General features: G+C 50.9%; 1 protein-coding gene across 1 annotated transcript; it reads left to right on the forward strand.

Moving 5' to 3' along the window:
- Positions 1 to 792: 792 nt before the first annotated feature.
- On the forward strand, positions 793 to 8,322 carry LINGO4 (leucine rich repeat and Ig domain containing 4). Its single transcript, XM_056853535.1, is given in 3 exon segments — positions 793 to 844; positions 6,462 to 6,524; positions 6,527 to 8,322. Coding segments are annotated over 3 exon segments (1,911 nt in total).
- The last annotated feature ends 7,765 nt before the right edge of the window (positions 8,323 to 16,087 follow it).

The following is a 16,087-nucleotide window of genomic DNA, read 5'->3' on the forward strand; positions in this document are numbered from 1 at the left end:
CTTTCCTGGCCGGGGCCCTTCTGAAGCTCTGTGGCTCGTTTCGCTTCTAGATCCTTCTTCACTTTGACGTCTCCATTTTAATGCGCCAGTTGGATGGGTGCCAAGGGGACACTTAGAGGAAATTGGGTTCAGCGGCCTGGCGCAGCGGCAGATGCCAGGACAGGCCGGGAACGAGGGCGGCCTTGACAACGGACTCCAGGGAGGACTGCAGAGTCCTGTCTTCGCTGGTTTCGCCTTTCTCCCTTCGCCCCAGGGAATCCTGGGAACGAGAGTCCTGTTAGGACAACCCACATTCAGTGTGGTGTAGTGGTTAAAGTGGAAGAAGGGAGAAACACGAGCCACCCGTTCGATCCAGTCATCTTCGGAGGCCCTTCTTCAGTTGCCCCTGCCGTCTGAGGCTAGACGAGTGGCAACCTGAGAAGGGGCCTTCTCGGTCGTGGCTCTAACCCCAGGGAGATTCATCGGTCTCTTTCTTTTCGTATCTTCTGCCAGCAAGTGAAGACTTTTTTTATTTCTTGGAAACGTAGAGCTGGAAGGGATCTCAAGGGTCATCTAGGGCCACCTAGTCCAACTCCCTGCACAACGTGGGACAGTGTGATGACATCGCGTGGTGTGGTGACATCATTTCCAGGTTGAATACCCCCCCCCAAAAAAAAAACATGGCATCGTGCAGGACGCTTTATCACTGTCCTCCAAAAAACTCTATGGAAACCATAGAGTTTGGGGGGATGCTAGAGCGTCCCCGTCGTGATGCTGGCGCTTCCAGGGTGAACCCAGACGAGGGCAACAAAGATGGTGAGGGGTCTGGAGGCCAAGACCTATGAAGAGAGGTTGAAGGAGCTGGGTAGGTTTAGCCTGGAGAGGAGAAGACTGAGAGGGGACGTGATAACCATCTTCGAGTACTTGAAGGGCTGTCATAGAGAGGATGGTGCTGAGATGTTTTCTGTTGCCCAAGAAGGTTGGACCAGAACCAACGGGTTGAAATTAAATCAAAAGGGTTTCCGTCTAGACATGAGGAAGAATTTTCTAACAGTATGAGCGGTTCCTCAGTGGAACAGGCTTCCTCGGGAGGTGGTGAGCTCTCCTTCCCTGGAGGTTTTTAAGCAGAGGCTAGATGGCCATCTGTCAGCAATGCTGATTCTGTGACCTTAGGCAGATGGTGAGAGGGAGGGCACCTTGGCCATCTTCTGGGCATGGAGTAGGGGTCACTGGGGATGTGGGGGGGAGGTAGTTGAGAATTACCTGCATTGTGCCGGGGGTTGGACTAGATGACTCCGGTGGTCCCTTCCAACTCTATGATTCTATATGTCACCGCGCCATAACCCTCTCCTCCAACACCACATTTCAAAGGAATCTACTTTCTTCCTCTCAGCTTTCTTCATTGTCCAGCTTTCACACCCGTACATAGCAATAGGAAAATACAATGGCATGAATTAACTTGATCTTGGTGGCCAGTGACACATCCAGACACTTAAGGATCTTTTTCAGCTCCTTCATGGCTGCCCTTCCTACTCTTTCCTCCTAGCGGTCAAGGATCAAAGAAATATCGTATTATTTTTCTTCTCTTTCACCGCAAGGGAGCCGCAGATGGAGAAACGGAACAATGGGGACCCTCGAAGAACGAACGGCTTGGACTTGGATGCTAAGGAGTAGTCAGGCTGCCTGGTTGCCCACAACCATTCCTGCCCTGTTCACAATCAAAGGTAAGCCTGATGGGAAAAATACTGCCTATACTTACAAGCAGAGGCAGCGTGGTGTAGTGTTTAAGAGTGGCAGACCCTAATCTGGAGAACCGGGTTCGATTCCCCGCTCCTCTACACGAAGCCTGCTGGTTGACCTTGGGCTAGTCACAGCTCTCTCCGAACTCTCTCACCCCATTCAGAGGCAGGCAATGGCAAACTACCTCTCAACATCTCTTGCCTTGAAAACCCTATGGGGTCGTCATAAGTCAGCTGTGACTTGACGGCATGCGCACGCACATATACTTGCGAAAAGCCCTTTACTGATACGGCACGGTGAGCCAGCATGGTGCAGTTTTTAAGAGCGGTGGTTTGGAGCAATGGACTCTGATCTGGAGAACTAGGTTTGATTCCCCACTCCTCCACATGAGCAGCAGACGCTGATCTGGTGAACTGGATTGGTTTCCCCACTCCTCCACACGAAGCCAGCTGGGTGACCTTGGGCTAGTCACAGCTCTCTTGGAGCTCTTTCAGCCTCACCTACCTTACAGAGTGTCTGTTGTGGGGAGGGGAGGGGAAGGTGATTGGAAGCTGGTTTGATTCCCCCTTTAAGTGGTAGAGAAAGTTGGCATATAAAAAACCAACTCTTCCTCTTCTATTGGGGTCAAATAAGACATGAATACATGAAGCTGCCTTATACTGAACCAGATCCTGGGTCCATCAAAGTCAGTATTGTCTACTCAGACAAGCAGTGGCTCTCCAGGATCTCAGGCAGAGGTCTTTCACATCACCTACTTGTCTGGTCCCTTTAACTCAGTGATTCCCAACCTTTTTTTGACCAGGGACCACTAGGACTTTTTTGTCCGGTGCAGGGACCCCAAGGTTCAAAATAAAAATCCAGAGAATTTGAAAATAAACTTTAATCATAACTGTTAGTTAAACATTAAACTTAGAATAATATTTGAATATATATTTTTATAATAGAGAACTTTTAATTGAAAATATTAATTTGTTATGGGTTTATAACTTTGTTTTGTGGACCTTAATTTAGTTCTCACGGACCCCCGGGGGTCCGCGGACCCCCGGTTGGGAACCAGTGCTTTAACTGGAGATGCCGGGGATTGAACCTGGGACCTTCTGCATGCCAAGCAGATGCTCTACCACTGAGCTACAGTCCCTCCCCAAAGACCACCCCTGCCCATTCAGTTGTAGCTTTAAAAATCAGTCGAGATGTATTTGTCAATTACGGTACTCCGGTGGAATGTGAAATCCGGGAAACTATGTTCAAGATCAGACCTGAGTGCTCGCATACAGCAGGGATGTCTATAATGATTCTCCCCGCCCAGTTAATTCCTCCAAAAGAACCATGTTACCTTACTCAAGATGATCCGTCCAAGGAAATCTGATCTGTTAGAAGAAGAGTTGGTTTTTATATGCCAACTTTGTCTACCACTTAGGAGAGAATCAAACCGGCTTACAATCACCTTCCCTTCCCCTCCCCACAACAGACACCCTGTGAGGTAGGTGGGGCTGAGAGTGTGTGACTGGCCCAAGGTCACCCAGCAGGCTTCACGTGGAGGAGTGGGGAATCAAACCCGGCTCTCCAGATCAGAGTCCACTGCTCCCAACCACCACTCTTAACCACTACACCACGCAGGCTCTCTGAATCTGTGTGGAGTGCCTTTCCCTTGTCACAGGTTTAACCCCCACCAACCTTGCAACTTAGACCTTGTCAGGCTTCAGCAAATACACAGCGTCTCAGGCAATAGACCTTCAATCCAGGCCGAGCAGCGATTCAAAGACTTATTTCAGAAGTCAGTGATTTCAGTAAGAGACGCGCAAGGTTGGAATACATGACAGGGGGAGTGTGGATACATTTATAGGGCTGATACAATAGGGTTACAGGAACAAAGAGACAATGTAGTCGTTTCCTGCCAGTAACAACTTAAGTAAAACTGAAACAGTGTTGGGTTTTGGATAGCGAGTTTCATTGTATTTCAGTCACTCAAGGGTTAAACTGTTTGTAACCAAGCTGACCAGCTCAAAGGTGATGTAACCTACAGTATGTGTCAAGTAGCCATTGATTAAACAGGACAGTTGTAAAAGTATTTGCATACTAGGAGCTTCTTTTTTTGTTTAGCTAGAAGAAGCCACCGCCATTAGACTTTGATTTGACCATGTGAAGATGTAAGCTATAGGACTCCCATTCTGGGACGTGATAGGAAACTTAGAATGTAGTATGAGATTTGTTATTTTACATCCAAGTTACCCTTCCCTGAAGTTAGTAAGTAAAGGTGATTTTACTAAGAAAAGAGACTGCGAGTCTTTCTTTGTGTGCGTGCAACCTTAATTAGCTTCTGCCGCTGATTCCATTAATATTCAACGATCCATTTCCTCTAGCAAGGGTAAAATTCCCATCAAACAGAAACAATCATGAACAATCAGAGGAGGAGATGGCCGAGCTCTCGGCTTTGTGCGCGGGACCCGATATCAGATCGAAGATTTACATGGGCGGGTCCCAATACAATTGTAAATCTCTTGCCGGAGCTCATGTGCAAAATGGGGGGGGAGTGCACGGAGAAATCCATTTTGTTTGCGGGGAAACCATCTTGTTTGAGGACGGAGCTGTCAGAAGCCCTATCTGACAGATGTTTAACAACGTGTGTTGAAAGATGAAAGCTGATGTAGCATAGTGGTTAGTGTCAGAGTAGGATCTGGGAGGACCATGTTCAAATCCCTGTTCAGCAACGAAAGCTCACTGGCTGACCTTGGACTAGGGTTGCCAGGTCCCTCTTCGCTATTGGTGGGAGGTTTTGGGGTGGGGACTGAGGAGGGCAGGGCTTGGGAGGGGAGGGACTTCATTGGCACAGAGTCCAATTGCCAAAGCAGCCATTTTCTCCAAGTGATCTGATCCCTATCGGCTGGAGATCAGTTGCAATAGCAGAAGATCTCTAGCCACCACCTGGAGGTTGGCAACCCTACCTTGGACCCAATCGCACACCCTCAGCCTAACCTACTTCACAGTGTTGTTGTGAAGATAAAATAGAGGAGAGGAGAATGATGACAGCTGTTTTGGATCCCCATTGGGGAGAAAGGCAGGGAATGAAGTACATAGAACATAAGAAGGGCCCTGCTGGATTATACCAAGGCCCATCAAGTCCAGCAGTCTGTTCACACAGTGGCCAACCAGGGGCCTCTAGGAAGCCCACAAGCAAGACGGCTGCAGCAGCATCCTCCTGCCTGTATTCCACAGCACCTCGTATAAAAGGCATGCTCCTCTGATACTGGAGAGAATAGGCATGAACTTAAGAACATAAGAAAAGCATATAAGAAAAACATAAGAAAAGCAAAAGAAAAGAACATAAGAAAAAATGACTGCAGCAGCAACATTCTCCTGCCTGTGTGCCACAGCCCCTAAAAGAATAGGCCTGCTCCTCTGATCCTGGAGAGAATAGGTATGCATCGTGACTAGTATCCATTTTGACTAGTAGCCATTAATAGTCCTCTCCTCCATGAACATGTCCACTCCCCTCTTCAAGCCTTCCAAGTTGGCAGCCATCCCCACATCCTGGGGCAGGGGGTTCCACCATTCAACGCTGCGTCGTGTGAAGTACGTAGGTCAGAGGGTACAGCCACTGAGTAGATTTGAGCGTCGTCTCTTCTTCTTTTGCCCCTGATTGCACGCCCCCTACTTGACAGCAGATTGAAACTTTCTCCCCCTTGATTTCAGATCCAGGCAAAGGAGCTCGTTCGGCTGCCCCACAAGTGGATGAAGCGCTGAGAACATGGTGGTGATCTGGAGCTGGGGCTTAAGGTCTGCTTGCTTCTTCATGCATGTGCAAATCCCCCAACAAAGGGAAGGGCGAGGTATGGTGGGGAAAACTGCCCTCAAGTCGCAGCCACCTTATGGAGACCGTTTATGGGGTTTTCAAGGCAAGAGATGCTCAGAGGTGGTTTGCCATGGAGTCCACCCCCTAAAGCAGCCATTTTCTCCAGAGGAACTGCAGTCTGGAGATGAGTTGTAATTCTGGGAGATCTCCAGGTCCTACTCATAGGTTGGCAACCCTACAAACACTGACTTTCTATGCAAAAAGCCCCTGGCTCAGTTGCCATTCTGGCTTGGGAAATTCCTGGGGATCAGAGGGCACAGGGTGGGAGAAGCAGAGTTTGCGGAGAAGAAGAGTTGGTTTTTATATGCTGACTTTCTCTACCACTTAAGGCAGAATCAAACTGGCTTACAATCACCTTCCCTTCCCCTCCCCACAACAGACACCCTGTTGAGGTGGGGGGGGCTGAGAGAGTGTGACTAGCCCAAGGTCACCCAGCTGGCTTCGTGTGCAGGAGTGGGGAAACAAATCCAGTTCACTGGATTAGCCTCCGATGCTCATGTGGAGGAGTGGGGAATCAAACCTGGTTCTCAGAGGCCACTGCTCCAACTTCATAAAGTTGGAGAAAATGGCCGCTTTGGCAATTGGACTCCATGGCATCGAAATCCCTCCCCTCCCCAAGCCCCCAAACCCCCGAAATCCCTCCTTAGGCTCTGCCCCAAAACCCTTCCACTGGGGGAGAAGAGGGACCTGGCAACCCTAGACAGGATACCTTTAATGACCTACTGGGGGTCATCCAGAGAATAGAGCAGTCCACCCAAATCAACGAGTAGAGCATCTTTTTCCTGCAACAGAGCAGCATTTCCTCATCGTCATACCAAATCAGCAGATGCCCTGGGGATTTCGCCCTCCCCCTAACTGCAGAGCCTTCTTGTCTCCTTTCATTTTTTTCCAGAAAACAAGATGGTTGCCAGAGCCCTGCGGGATTTCCCCTCCGCCCAGATAAGATGGCCCCCCTTTTGTTCCTTTTCCTGGCAGCCCCCTTGGTGGGATTTGGCTGGGGCTGCCCTCCGAGGTGCGACTGCTCCTCCCAGGAGAAGGCAGTGTTCTGCAACGGCCGGCGCCTGACGACTGCGCCCGGTGGAATCCCTCCGGACTCTGAGCTTCTGGACCTGAGCCACAACCGCATCCGCACCCTGCACCAGGGTATGTTCTCTCGCCTCCGGGCCTTGAAGGAGCTGGACCTGAGCGAGAACATCATGTCCAACATCGAACCCGGGGCCTTCAACGGCCTCCAGAAGCTGATGACCCTCCAGCTGAAGTGCAACTCATTGAAGATAATCCCGGCGGGCGTTTTCACGGGTCTTCCCAACCTCACCGTCCTGGACATTAGTAAAAACAAGATAGTTATCTTCCTGGATCACTCGTTCAGGGACCTCGTCAATCTCAGAGAGCTGGAGGCAGGAGATAATCATCTGGTCTTTGTTTCCAACCGAGCTTTTGGCGGTCTCCACCGGCTACAACACCTCACCTTGGAGAAATGCAACTTGACCGGCATCCCGACGCAAGCCCTCTCTCACCTTCACCATCTCGTGGAGCTCAGATTCAAGGTCCTGAACATCAGCGTCGTTCCGAACTATTCTTTCCGCAAGCTGCACCACCTGAAGGTCCTGGAGATCCACATGTGTCCTTTCCTGATGACACTGGAGTCCTACAGCCTCTTCGGCTTAAACATCACCTCCTTGTCGGTCACCAAGTGCAACCTCAGCGTCATTCCCTACGACGCTTTCAAGCACTTGGTCTACCTCCGGTTTCTGGACCTCTCGTACAACCCCATCTCGGTGATCCACGGGAGAAAGCTGAGGGAGCTCTCGCGGCTTCAAGAGTTCCACCTCACTGGCGGCCGGCTGGCCACGATCGAGAAGAAAGCTTTCCAAGGCCTGTACTACTTCCGCCTCCTCAACGTCTCCGGCAACGCTTTGCAGACCCTCGAGGAAGGGGTCTTTCACTCGGTGGGGAACTTGGAAGTCCTCAGGCTGGACAATAACCCCTTGGCTTGCGACTGCCGTCTCCTCTGGATCGTCCGGAGGAGGAGGAGGTTGAATTTTGAAGCCCGGCAGCCGGCCTGCGCTAGCCCCTCGATGGTGGAAGGGAAGGTCTTCCGAGAGTTCTCGGAGGTCCTGCTGGACCACTTCACTTGTCGGAAATCTAAGATCATAGACCGGACGCCTCAGAGGGTGAGCGTTGAAGAAGGGGGCCAGGCGACGCTGCGGTGCAGAAGCGATGGGGATCCGGCACCGACTGTTTCCTGGGTGACCCCTCACAGGATCTACTTGGATGCCAGGCGCAAGGGGAGAGTGAGAGTCCTTTCAGACGGCACCCTGGAGATCCAGTACGCCTTGCCTCAAGATAGCGGGCCGTACCGCTGCATAGCGAGCAACGTCGCGGGGAATGACACCCTGCTGGCCCACCTCCAAGTCCACCCATTCTCTGTACACCTGCCGAATGACTCCTTCCTCCCGAGCAACACCAGCTTTGCCAACTCGTCGGAGACCTTCCACCTGCTCCTCGTGGACATCAACACCTTGGTGGGGGTCCTGGCTATTGGTATCATGCCCTTCCTCTGCTCGGTCGCCGTTTGCTTTCTCCTCATCTTACTCTGGAGTCGGAGCAAAGGGAAGATGAAGCGCCAGGCCAACGAGCGCTCTCCCGGTTATTCCCGCAGCTACAAGGCTGTATCCAGCAAACCAGGAGCAGCAGCCAAAGAACCGAGATTAGGAGCTACCAAGGCTGGCTACATGTGGACAGGAAAATGAGGTAGCCGAGTGGACTTTTACCACCTCAGATAGCAGGAGGTTGATTCCAGATTTGCACGTTCATTTGAGTTTTTTCAAAGAGACTCCCTGCAAACAGAAAACTAGCATTGCAGGGAGAAAGGTTCTATGCTTGGCCTGTTGGTTCTCTAGCTGCGGGGAGGAATGCACTCCTCCACTGGCCGTCTGAAACAAACCAGTTCTTTCTGCCACCTCAACATCCTTAAAGGTAAAAGGTAAAGGTAGTCCCCTATACAAGCACCTGGTCATTACTGACCCATGGGGTGACGTCACACTACGACATTTACTAGGTAGACTATGTTTATGGAGTGGTTTGCATTGCCTTCCCAAGTCATTTACACTTTACCCCCAGCAAGCTGGGTACTCATTTTACCAACCTTGGAAGGATGGAAGGCTGAGTCCACCTTGAGCCGGCTACCTGAAATATCCTTAAATTGTTTATTTTCATAACATAAGAAAGGCCCTGCTGGATCAGACCAAAGTCCATCAAGTCCAGCAGTCTGTTCACACAGTGGCCAACCAGGTGCCTCTGGGAAGCCCACAAGCAAGACAACTGCAGCAGCATTTATCCTGCCTGTGCTCCACAGCACCTAATAGAATAGGCCTGCCCCTCTGATCCTGGAGAGAATAGGCATGCATCATGACTACTATCCATTTTTACTAGTAACCATGGATAGCCCTCTCCTCCATGAACATGTCAGCTTCCCCTCTTAAAGCTTTCCAAGTTGGCAGCTGTCACCACATCCTGGGGCAGGGAGTTCCACAATTTAACTGTGCGTTGTGTGAAGAAATACTTCCTTTGATCTGTTTTGAATCTCTCACCCTCCAGCTTCAGCAGATGACCTGTGTTATAGTATTATGAGGGAGTAAACAAGGGTGTTCTGGGTAAATTATAGCTGACCTCATAAGGATATAAGAAAGGCCATGCTGGATCAGACCGAGGCCCATCAAGTCCAGCCGTCTGTTCACACCTTGGTCAACCAGGTGCCTCCAGGAAGCCACAAAGAAGACGAGTGCAGCAGCATTGATCCTGCCTGTGCTCCACAGCTCCTCATATAAGAGGCAGGTTCCTCTGATCCTGGAGAGAATAGGTATGCACCACGACTAGTATCCATTTTGACTAGAAGCCATGAATACCCCTCTCTTCCACGAACACGTCCATTCCCCTCTTAAAGCCTTCCAAGTTGGCAGCCATCACCACATCCTGAGGCAGGGAGTTCCACCATTTAACTCTGCGTTGTGTGAAGAAACACTTCCTTTTACCTGTTTCGAATCTCTCTCCCTCCAGCTTCGGCAGATGACCCTGAGTTCCAGTATTATGGGAGAGGGAGAAAAGCTTCTCCCTGTCCACTCTCTCCAAACCATGCATAGTTTTATAGACCTCTATCATTCCTCCCCTTAACCGCCTTCTTTCCAAGCTAAACAGCCCCAAGCGTTTTAACTGCTCCTCATAGGGCTGTTGCTCTCGTCCCCTGATCAATTTGGTTGCTCTTTTTTGCACAGAGACCAAGCGAAAGAGCAAGTACTACTATGCACAGCACATAATTCCCTTGGGCAACCTGCTGTCACAACGGCCATCGGCTTACGTGGCTTTGAAAGCCAGAGACACAAAACCATAGAGCAGCGGGGGTGGTCTATCAAGAGCCACGATGGCTAAATGGAACCTCCATGTTCAGAGGCAGTGTATATCTAAGGGCCTGTCGGGGGAGGGCTATCAGTGCGGGAGGCCTGTTTCTTTCATACCCTGCTGAGGCATGTAGATGTCCGCTGCTTCCTTGCTCAGCTGGTCTGTTGAAGGATATTCCTTCAGTCCAAAATTCCTTGCACAATTCATACATATCCCCTGCTAATTTGACCCCCCTCCCAGTTTATGAATTGGGGAGGGGGGGGACACATATGACTTTTGCACACATGAACACACACATACTCTGCTACAGGCAGAATCAAACCGGCTTACAATCGCCTTCCCTTCCCCTCTTCACAACAGACACCCTGTGAGGTAGGTGGGGCTGAGAGAGCTCTTAATAGAGCTGTAACTTGCCCAAGGTCACCCAGCTGGCTTCTTGTGTAGGAGTGGGGAATCAAACCCAGTTCTCCAGATCAGAGTCCACCGCTCCAAACCACCGCTCTTAACCACTACACCACGCTGGGATCCTATGTTGTGCCATAACAGTGTCTTCTAGGAATCGGGGCGTTTGGGGGAACAGAAGCAACCTGGTAATGAACGGGGCAAGTTGATGCCGCATCGCCTTAAAATTCATTCGCAAGGGCTTCTCAAAGTCGAGTGCCAAAAAGCCAAATCTGAAAGGGGGACTCGGCAGTCGAATTCTGAACATTGGCTGCATTTTTAAAACGTGTGAACCTCCTGTGGGGCTGCAAGAAGAAAGCATGGCCGGAGGAAAGGGGGCAGTGCTCTGCGTTTGCTGGGATCCGGGGCCTGCCTCGACGCTGATCTGAGAATCCACCCTGCCTGTGCTTCGTGCTGCACCCCAATAAACTCATATCTGCCACACACTTGTAAAGAAACTCGTTTGTATGCAAGATCACCCTTAAATCTCCAGTGCCTCCTCTCGTTCTTCCAAAATGATTTGTTTTATTTACTTAATCTCAGAGTTGGAAGGGATCACCAGGGTCATCTTGTCCAACCCCCTGCCAACACAGGAACTTCATTTATAATAGCCCAGACGGTATCCTATCAATACTTAGAAACCTCCAACGTTGAAGAAGAGTTGGTTTCTATATGCTGACTTTCTCTACCCCTTAAGGAAGAATCAAACCTGCCCTTCCCCTCCCCACAACAGACATCCTGTGAGGTAGGTGGGGCTGAGAAAGTGTGACTAGCCCAGGTCACCCAGCTGGCTTCATGTGGAGGAGTGGGGAAACCAATCCAGTTCACCAGATTAGCCTCCACCGCTCATGTGGAGGAGTGGGGAATCAAACCCGGTTCTCCAGATCAAAGTCCATCGCTCCAAACCACCGCTCTTAACCACTACACCACGCTGGCTCCCTCTCAATCTACTACCTCTCAAGGGAGAATGTTCCAGTGCCAACCACACCTCAACGTCAGGTAGTTCTTCCTCAAATTTAGACAAAACTTTCTTCGCTGTAGTTTATATCCATTAGTCCAAGTGCTATCATCCAACACGAGTGAAGACATATCCTTCCTGCCCTTTAGGTATCAGAAGGTGACAACCATATCACTTTGCAAGTGTCTGTTCTCTAGTGTAGAGATTCCCAGCTCTTTAAAAACATAAGAAAGGCCCTGCTGGATCAGACCAAAGTCCATCAAGTCCATCAGTCTGTTCACACAGTGGCCAACCAGGTGCCTCTAGGAAGCCCACAAACAAGACGACTGCAGCAGGACCATCCTGCCTGTGTTCCACAGCACCTAATATAATAGGCATGCTCCTCTGAGACTGGGGAGATTAGATATGCATCATGACTAGTGTCCATTTTGACTAGTAACCATGGATAGCCCTCTCTTCCATGAACATGTCCACTCCCCTCTTCAAGCCTTCCAAGTTGGCAGCCATCACCACATCCTGGGGCAGGGAGTTCCACAATTTAACTCTGCATTGTGTGAAGAAATACTTCCTTGTACCTGTTTTGAGTTTCTCACTCTCCAGCTTCAGCAGATGACCCCGCGTTCTGGTATTATGAGAGAGGGAGTAAATAATGGTGTTCTGGGTAAATTACAGCTGATCTCTTAAGGACATAAGAAAAGCCCTGCTGGATCAGACCAAGGTCCATCGAGTCCAGCAGTCTGTTCGCACAGTGGCCAACCAGGTGCCTCTAGGAAGCCCACAAACAAGACGACTGCAGCAGCACCATCCTGCCTGTGTCCCAAAGCACCTAACATTATAGGCATGCTCCTCTGAGACTGGGGAGAATAGGTATGCGTCATGACAAGTATCCATTTTTACTAATAGCCATAGAGATCCATCTGCTCCATGAACATGTCCACTCCCCTCTTAAAGCCTTCCAAGTTGGCAGCCATCACCACATCCTGGGGCAGGGAGTTCCACAATTTAACTACGTGTTGTGTGAAGAAATTGCTAGATCTCCTCTCCCTACGAACCATGGCCCTGAACTGAACAAGAGACCCCCAAAGTGGCTTGGGGGGGGGGCATTCACAGATATAATGTTGTAGGATTGCCAACTTCCCGGTGAGGCCTGGAGATCTCATGGAATTACCACCGATCCCCAGACAACAGAGATCAGTTCTAGAGAAAACAGCTGCTTTGGAGGGTGGACTCTATGGCACTGTGCCTCGCTGAGGCCTCTCCCTCAGGGTCCACCCCCCAAATCTCCAGGAATTTCCCAGCCTTGAGTTGGCAACAATATTTCCCACAGCACATTGGCGCACCTCCTGTAGGGTTGCCAGGTCCCTCTTCACTACTGGTGGTAGGTTTTCTGGGTGGGAACGCCTGAGGAGGGCGGGGGGTTTGGGGAGGGGCTTCAATGCCATAGAGTCCAATTGCCAAAGTAGCCCTTTTCTCCAAGGGAACTGATCTCTATCGGCTGGAGATCAGTTGTCGTAGCAGGAGATCTCCAGCTAGTACCTGGAGGCTGGCAACCCTCTCTTCAGGCCCCACCTGGAGGTTGGCAACCCTGTGTGTGTGTGTGTTAAGTGCCGTCAAGTCGCTTCCGACTCATGGCGACCCTATGAATGAAAGTCCTCCAAAATGTCCTGTCTTTGACAGCCTTGCTCAGATCCTGCAAATGGAGGCTGTGGCTTCCTTTATTGAGTCAATCCATCTCTTGTTGGGTCTTCCTCTTTTCCTGCTGCCCTCAACCTTTCCTAGCATTGGTTCTTGTAGGTTATCCGGGCTGTGTAACCGTGGTCTTGGAATTTTCTTTCCTGACGTTTCGCCAGCAACTGTGGCCGGCATCTTCAGAGGAGTAACACTGAAGGACAGTGTCTCTTCAGTGTTACTCCTCTGAAGATGCCTGCCACAGCTGCTGGCGAAACGTCAGGAAAGAAAATTCCAAGACCACGGTCACACAGCCCGGATAACCTACAGGAACCAATGAACTCTGACCGTGAAAGCCTTCGACAATATTTCCTAGCATTTTCCTAACTTTTCCTAACTTTTCCTGGCAACCCTACCCCTCTTCCAATATGAAAAGTGCCCCCACCCCCTGGGAGAATAAGCATGCCTGTAGGATGGAGTTCAATGCCCAATTTTTAAAAAAAGTATGTTCCTTTAAAAAAGGAATTGTTTTCCTGGAAGAGGGAATGAGCGTGACTCCGCATTCTCCTCCTCCAGATGGCTGCAGTGCCCGAGTCTAGCCAGGAGAGGGAGCCCCATCAACCCGAATTTGTGGTCCATCCGCTCCAGCCCAGCCTTGCTGCAGGGATGCTGCAAATAGACCCAGCCCTAAGCTGACAAAACAACTCACAGTGGGTCGCCGTGTCAGTCTGTCTGCAGTAGTAGAAAAGGGCAAGAGTCCAGTAGCACCTGAAAGGCTAACAAGAATATTTTCTGGTAGGGTATGAGCTTTCGTGCTCACGAAAGCTCATACCCTACCAGAAAATAGGGTATTCTATACAGCTGTGGCTCACGAAAGCTCAAACCCTACCAGAAAATATTCTTGTTAGTCTTTAAGGTGCTACTGGACTCTTGCTCTTTTCTACTACTGACAAAACAAGGCAGCGTTTCCCCCCCCCCTCCTCCTTAGAAGCTTTGGGGGAGAGATTTAGATGAGCCAAACGGGCAGGGGCCCGATGCCCTCTCCCAGGGCTGCGGTGCCAGTGCCCTTTGCAGCCCTGGGAAAGCGGCATCCGAATGCCAATCGCGTGCCAAAAGATCTGACTCTTCCACGCACGCCCCAGCTTGTCTGTATCAATGCTGCCAGGCTGGGGTAGGCCTGCCTTGCCAGAAGGGGCTGGGCCAGTAGGTTTGCCAGGTCCTTCTTTGCCACCGGTGGGAGGTCTTTGGGGCGGAGCCTGAGGAGGGTGGGGTTTGGGGAGGGACTTCAATGCCATAGAGTCCAATTGCCAAAGCGGCCATTTTCTCCAGGTGGTCTGAATTCTATTGGCTGGAGATCCGTTGTAATAGCAGGAGGTCTCCAGCCAGTACCTGGAGGTTGGCAACCCTAGGGGCTGATGTGCCTCCCTGATTCTCGTAGAGTGTGTCTGAAGGTGCTGCATGCAGGCACAACAGGGCCAGCCCTAGAGGTTTCTGTTCCCTTGGAGAATTAGGACCTGGAGGGTTGTCCCTCTCCAGGTGGGGCCTGGAGAGATCCAGCGATTACAACTGATCTCCAGCAAGGGTTGCCCCCTCCAGGTTCGGAAATACCTGGAGACGTTTGGGGTGGAGCCTGAGGAGGGGGGTTGGGGAGGGGAGGGGCTTCAATGCCATAGAGTCCAATTGCCAAAGCGGCCATTTTCTCCAGGTGAACTGATCTCTATCGGAGGGAGATCAGTTGGAATAGTGGGTGATCTCCAGCCACCACCTGGAGGTTGGCAACCCTATCTCCAGCATACAGAGATCACTTTCCCTAGAGAAAAGTGGAAAAGAGTGCCTTAAAGACTAACAAAATTTCTGGCAGGGTGTGAGCTTTCATGAGTCTCAGCTCACTTCTTCAGATACAGTTAGAATGAGAGTCCATCGGCCCTTAAGCAGAGAAGAGTGAATTCAGGCACCCCATGGCAATAGCATGTAAATGTCAATAGGTTGCAAACTCGAGGCTGGGAAATGCCTATAGATTTGGGGGTGGAGTTTGGGGAGGGGAGGGACCTGGGGGGGTATAAAGCCATAGACCTCACCCTCCAAAGCAGCCTTGTCCTCTAGGGAAACTGAGCCGTGTAGTCTGGAGATCAGTTGTCATTCCTGGAGACCCTCCTCCAGGTCTAAGGCCTTGGAGTCGTCCCTCCACAGCTGCCGTTTCCTCCAAGGGAACTGATCTCTGTTGGCTGGAGAGCAGCCAAAATGATGGGAGAGCTCCAGGCTCTGCCTGGAGGTTGGCAACCCTACAACATGGCCACTCCTACTGGTACCCAGACTCCTCTGCCTGCCACTTGATTCATAGAATCATAAAGTTGGAAGGGGCCATCTAGGCCATCTAGGCCAACTCCCTGCTTAACGCAGGATCAGCCTAGAGCATCCCTGACAAGTAGGGTTGCCCGGTCCTTTCGCCACCAGCGGGAGGTTTTTGGGGTGACCATAAGAACATAAGAAAAGCCCTGCTGGATCAGACCCAGGCCCATCAAGTCCAGCAGTCTGGTCACACAGTGGCCAACCAGTTACCTCTAGGAAGCCGCATGAAGCCTCATGAAGGTGGGGTTTGGGGAGGGAGGGACTTCAGTGCCGTAGAGTCCAATCGCCAAAGTGGCCCTTTTCTCCAGGTGAGCTAATCTCTATCGGCTGGGGAATCTGTTGTAATAGCAGGAGGTCTCCAGCTATTACCTGGAGGCCGGCAACCCTACGGACAAGCGCTTGCCCAGCCTCTGCTTCAAGACAGCAGAGCCGGCTTCCACCATCCCATAATATTCCCCCAAGCGACAGTCTTATAATAACTGCTGTGTGGGCAGGAGGCCGGGCTCCTTTTTCAATGCAAGCGAACATCTCTTTTCTTTCCCCTTCAGCCTCTCTGTGACATGCCCGGTCTCTTTCCACCTGCTCCGCTCCTTGCTCCAAAAGGCTTAATTTCATTCAGGGGGTTCAGAAAAAGGTTTGGGGGGGGGCTCTTATTTGTCTCTCCTGCAGGAGGCGGTGACGCTGGCGTGCCTGCTTCTGGGGTG

The sequence above is a fragment of the Euleptes europaea genome, chromosome 7 (assembly GCF_029931775.1).
Source record: "Euleptes europaea isolate rEulEur1 chromosome 7, rEulEur1.hap1, whole genome shotgun sequence".
NCBI lineage: Eukaryota > Metazoa > Chordata > Lepidosauria > Squamata > Sphaerodactylidae > Euleptes > Euleptes europaea.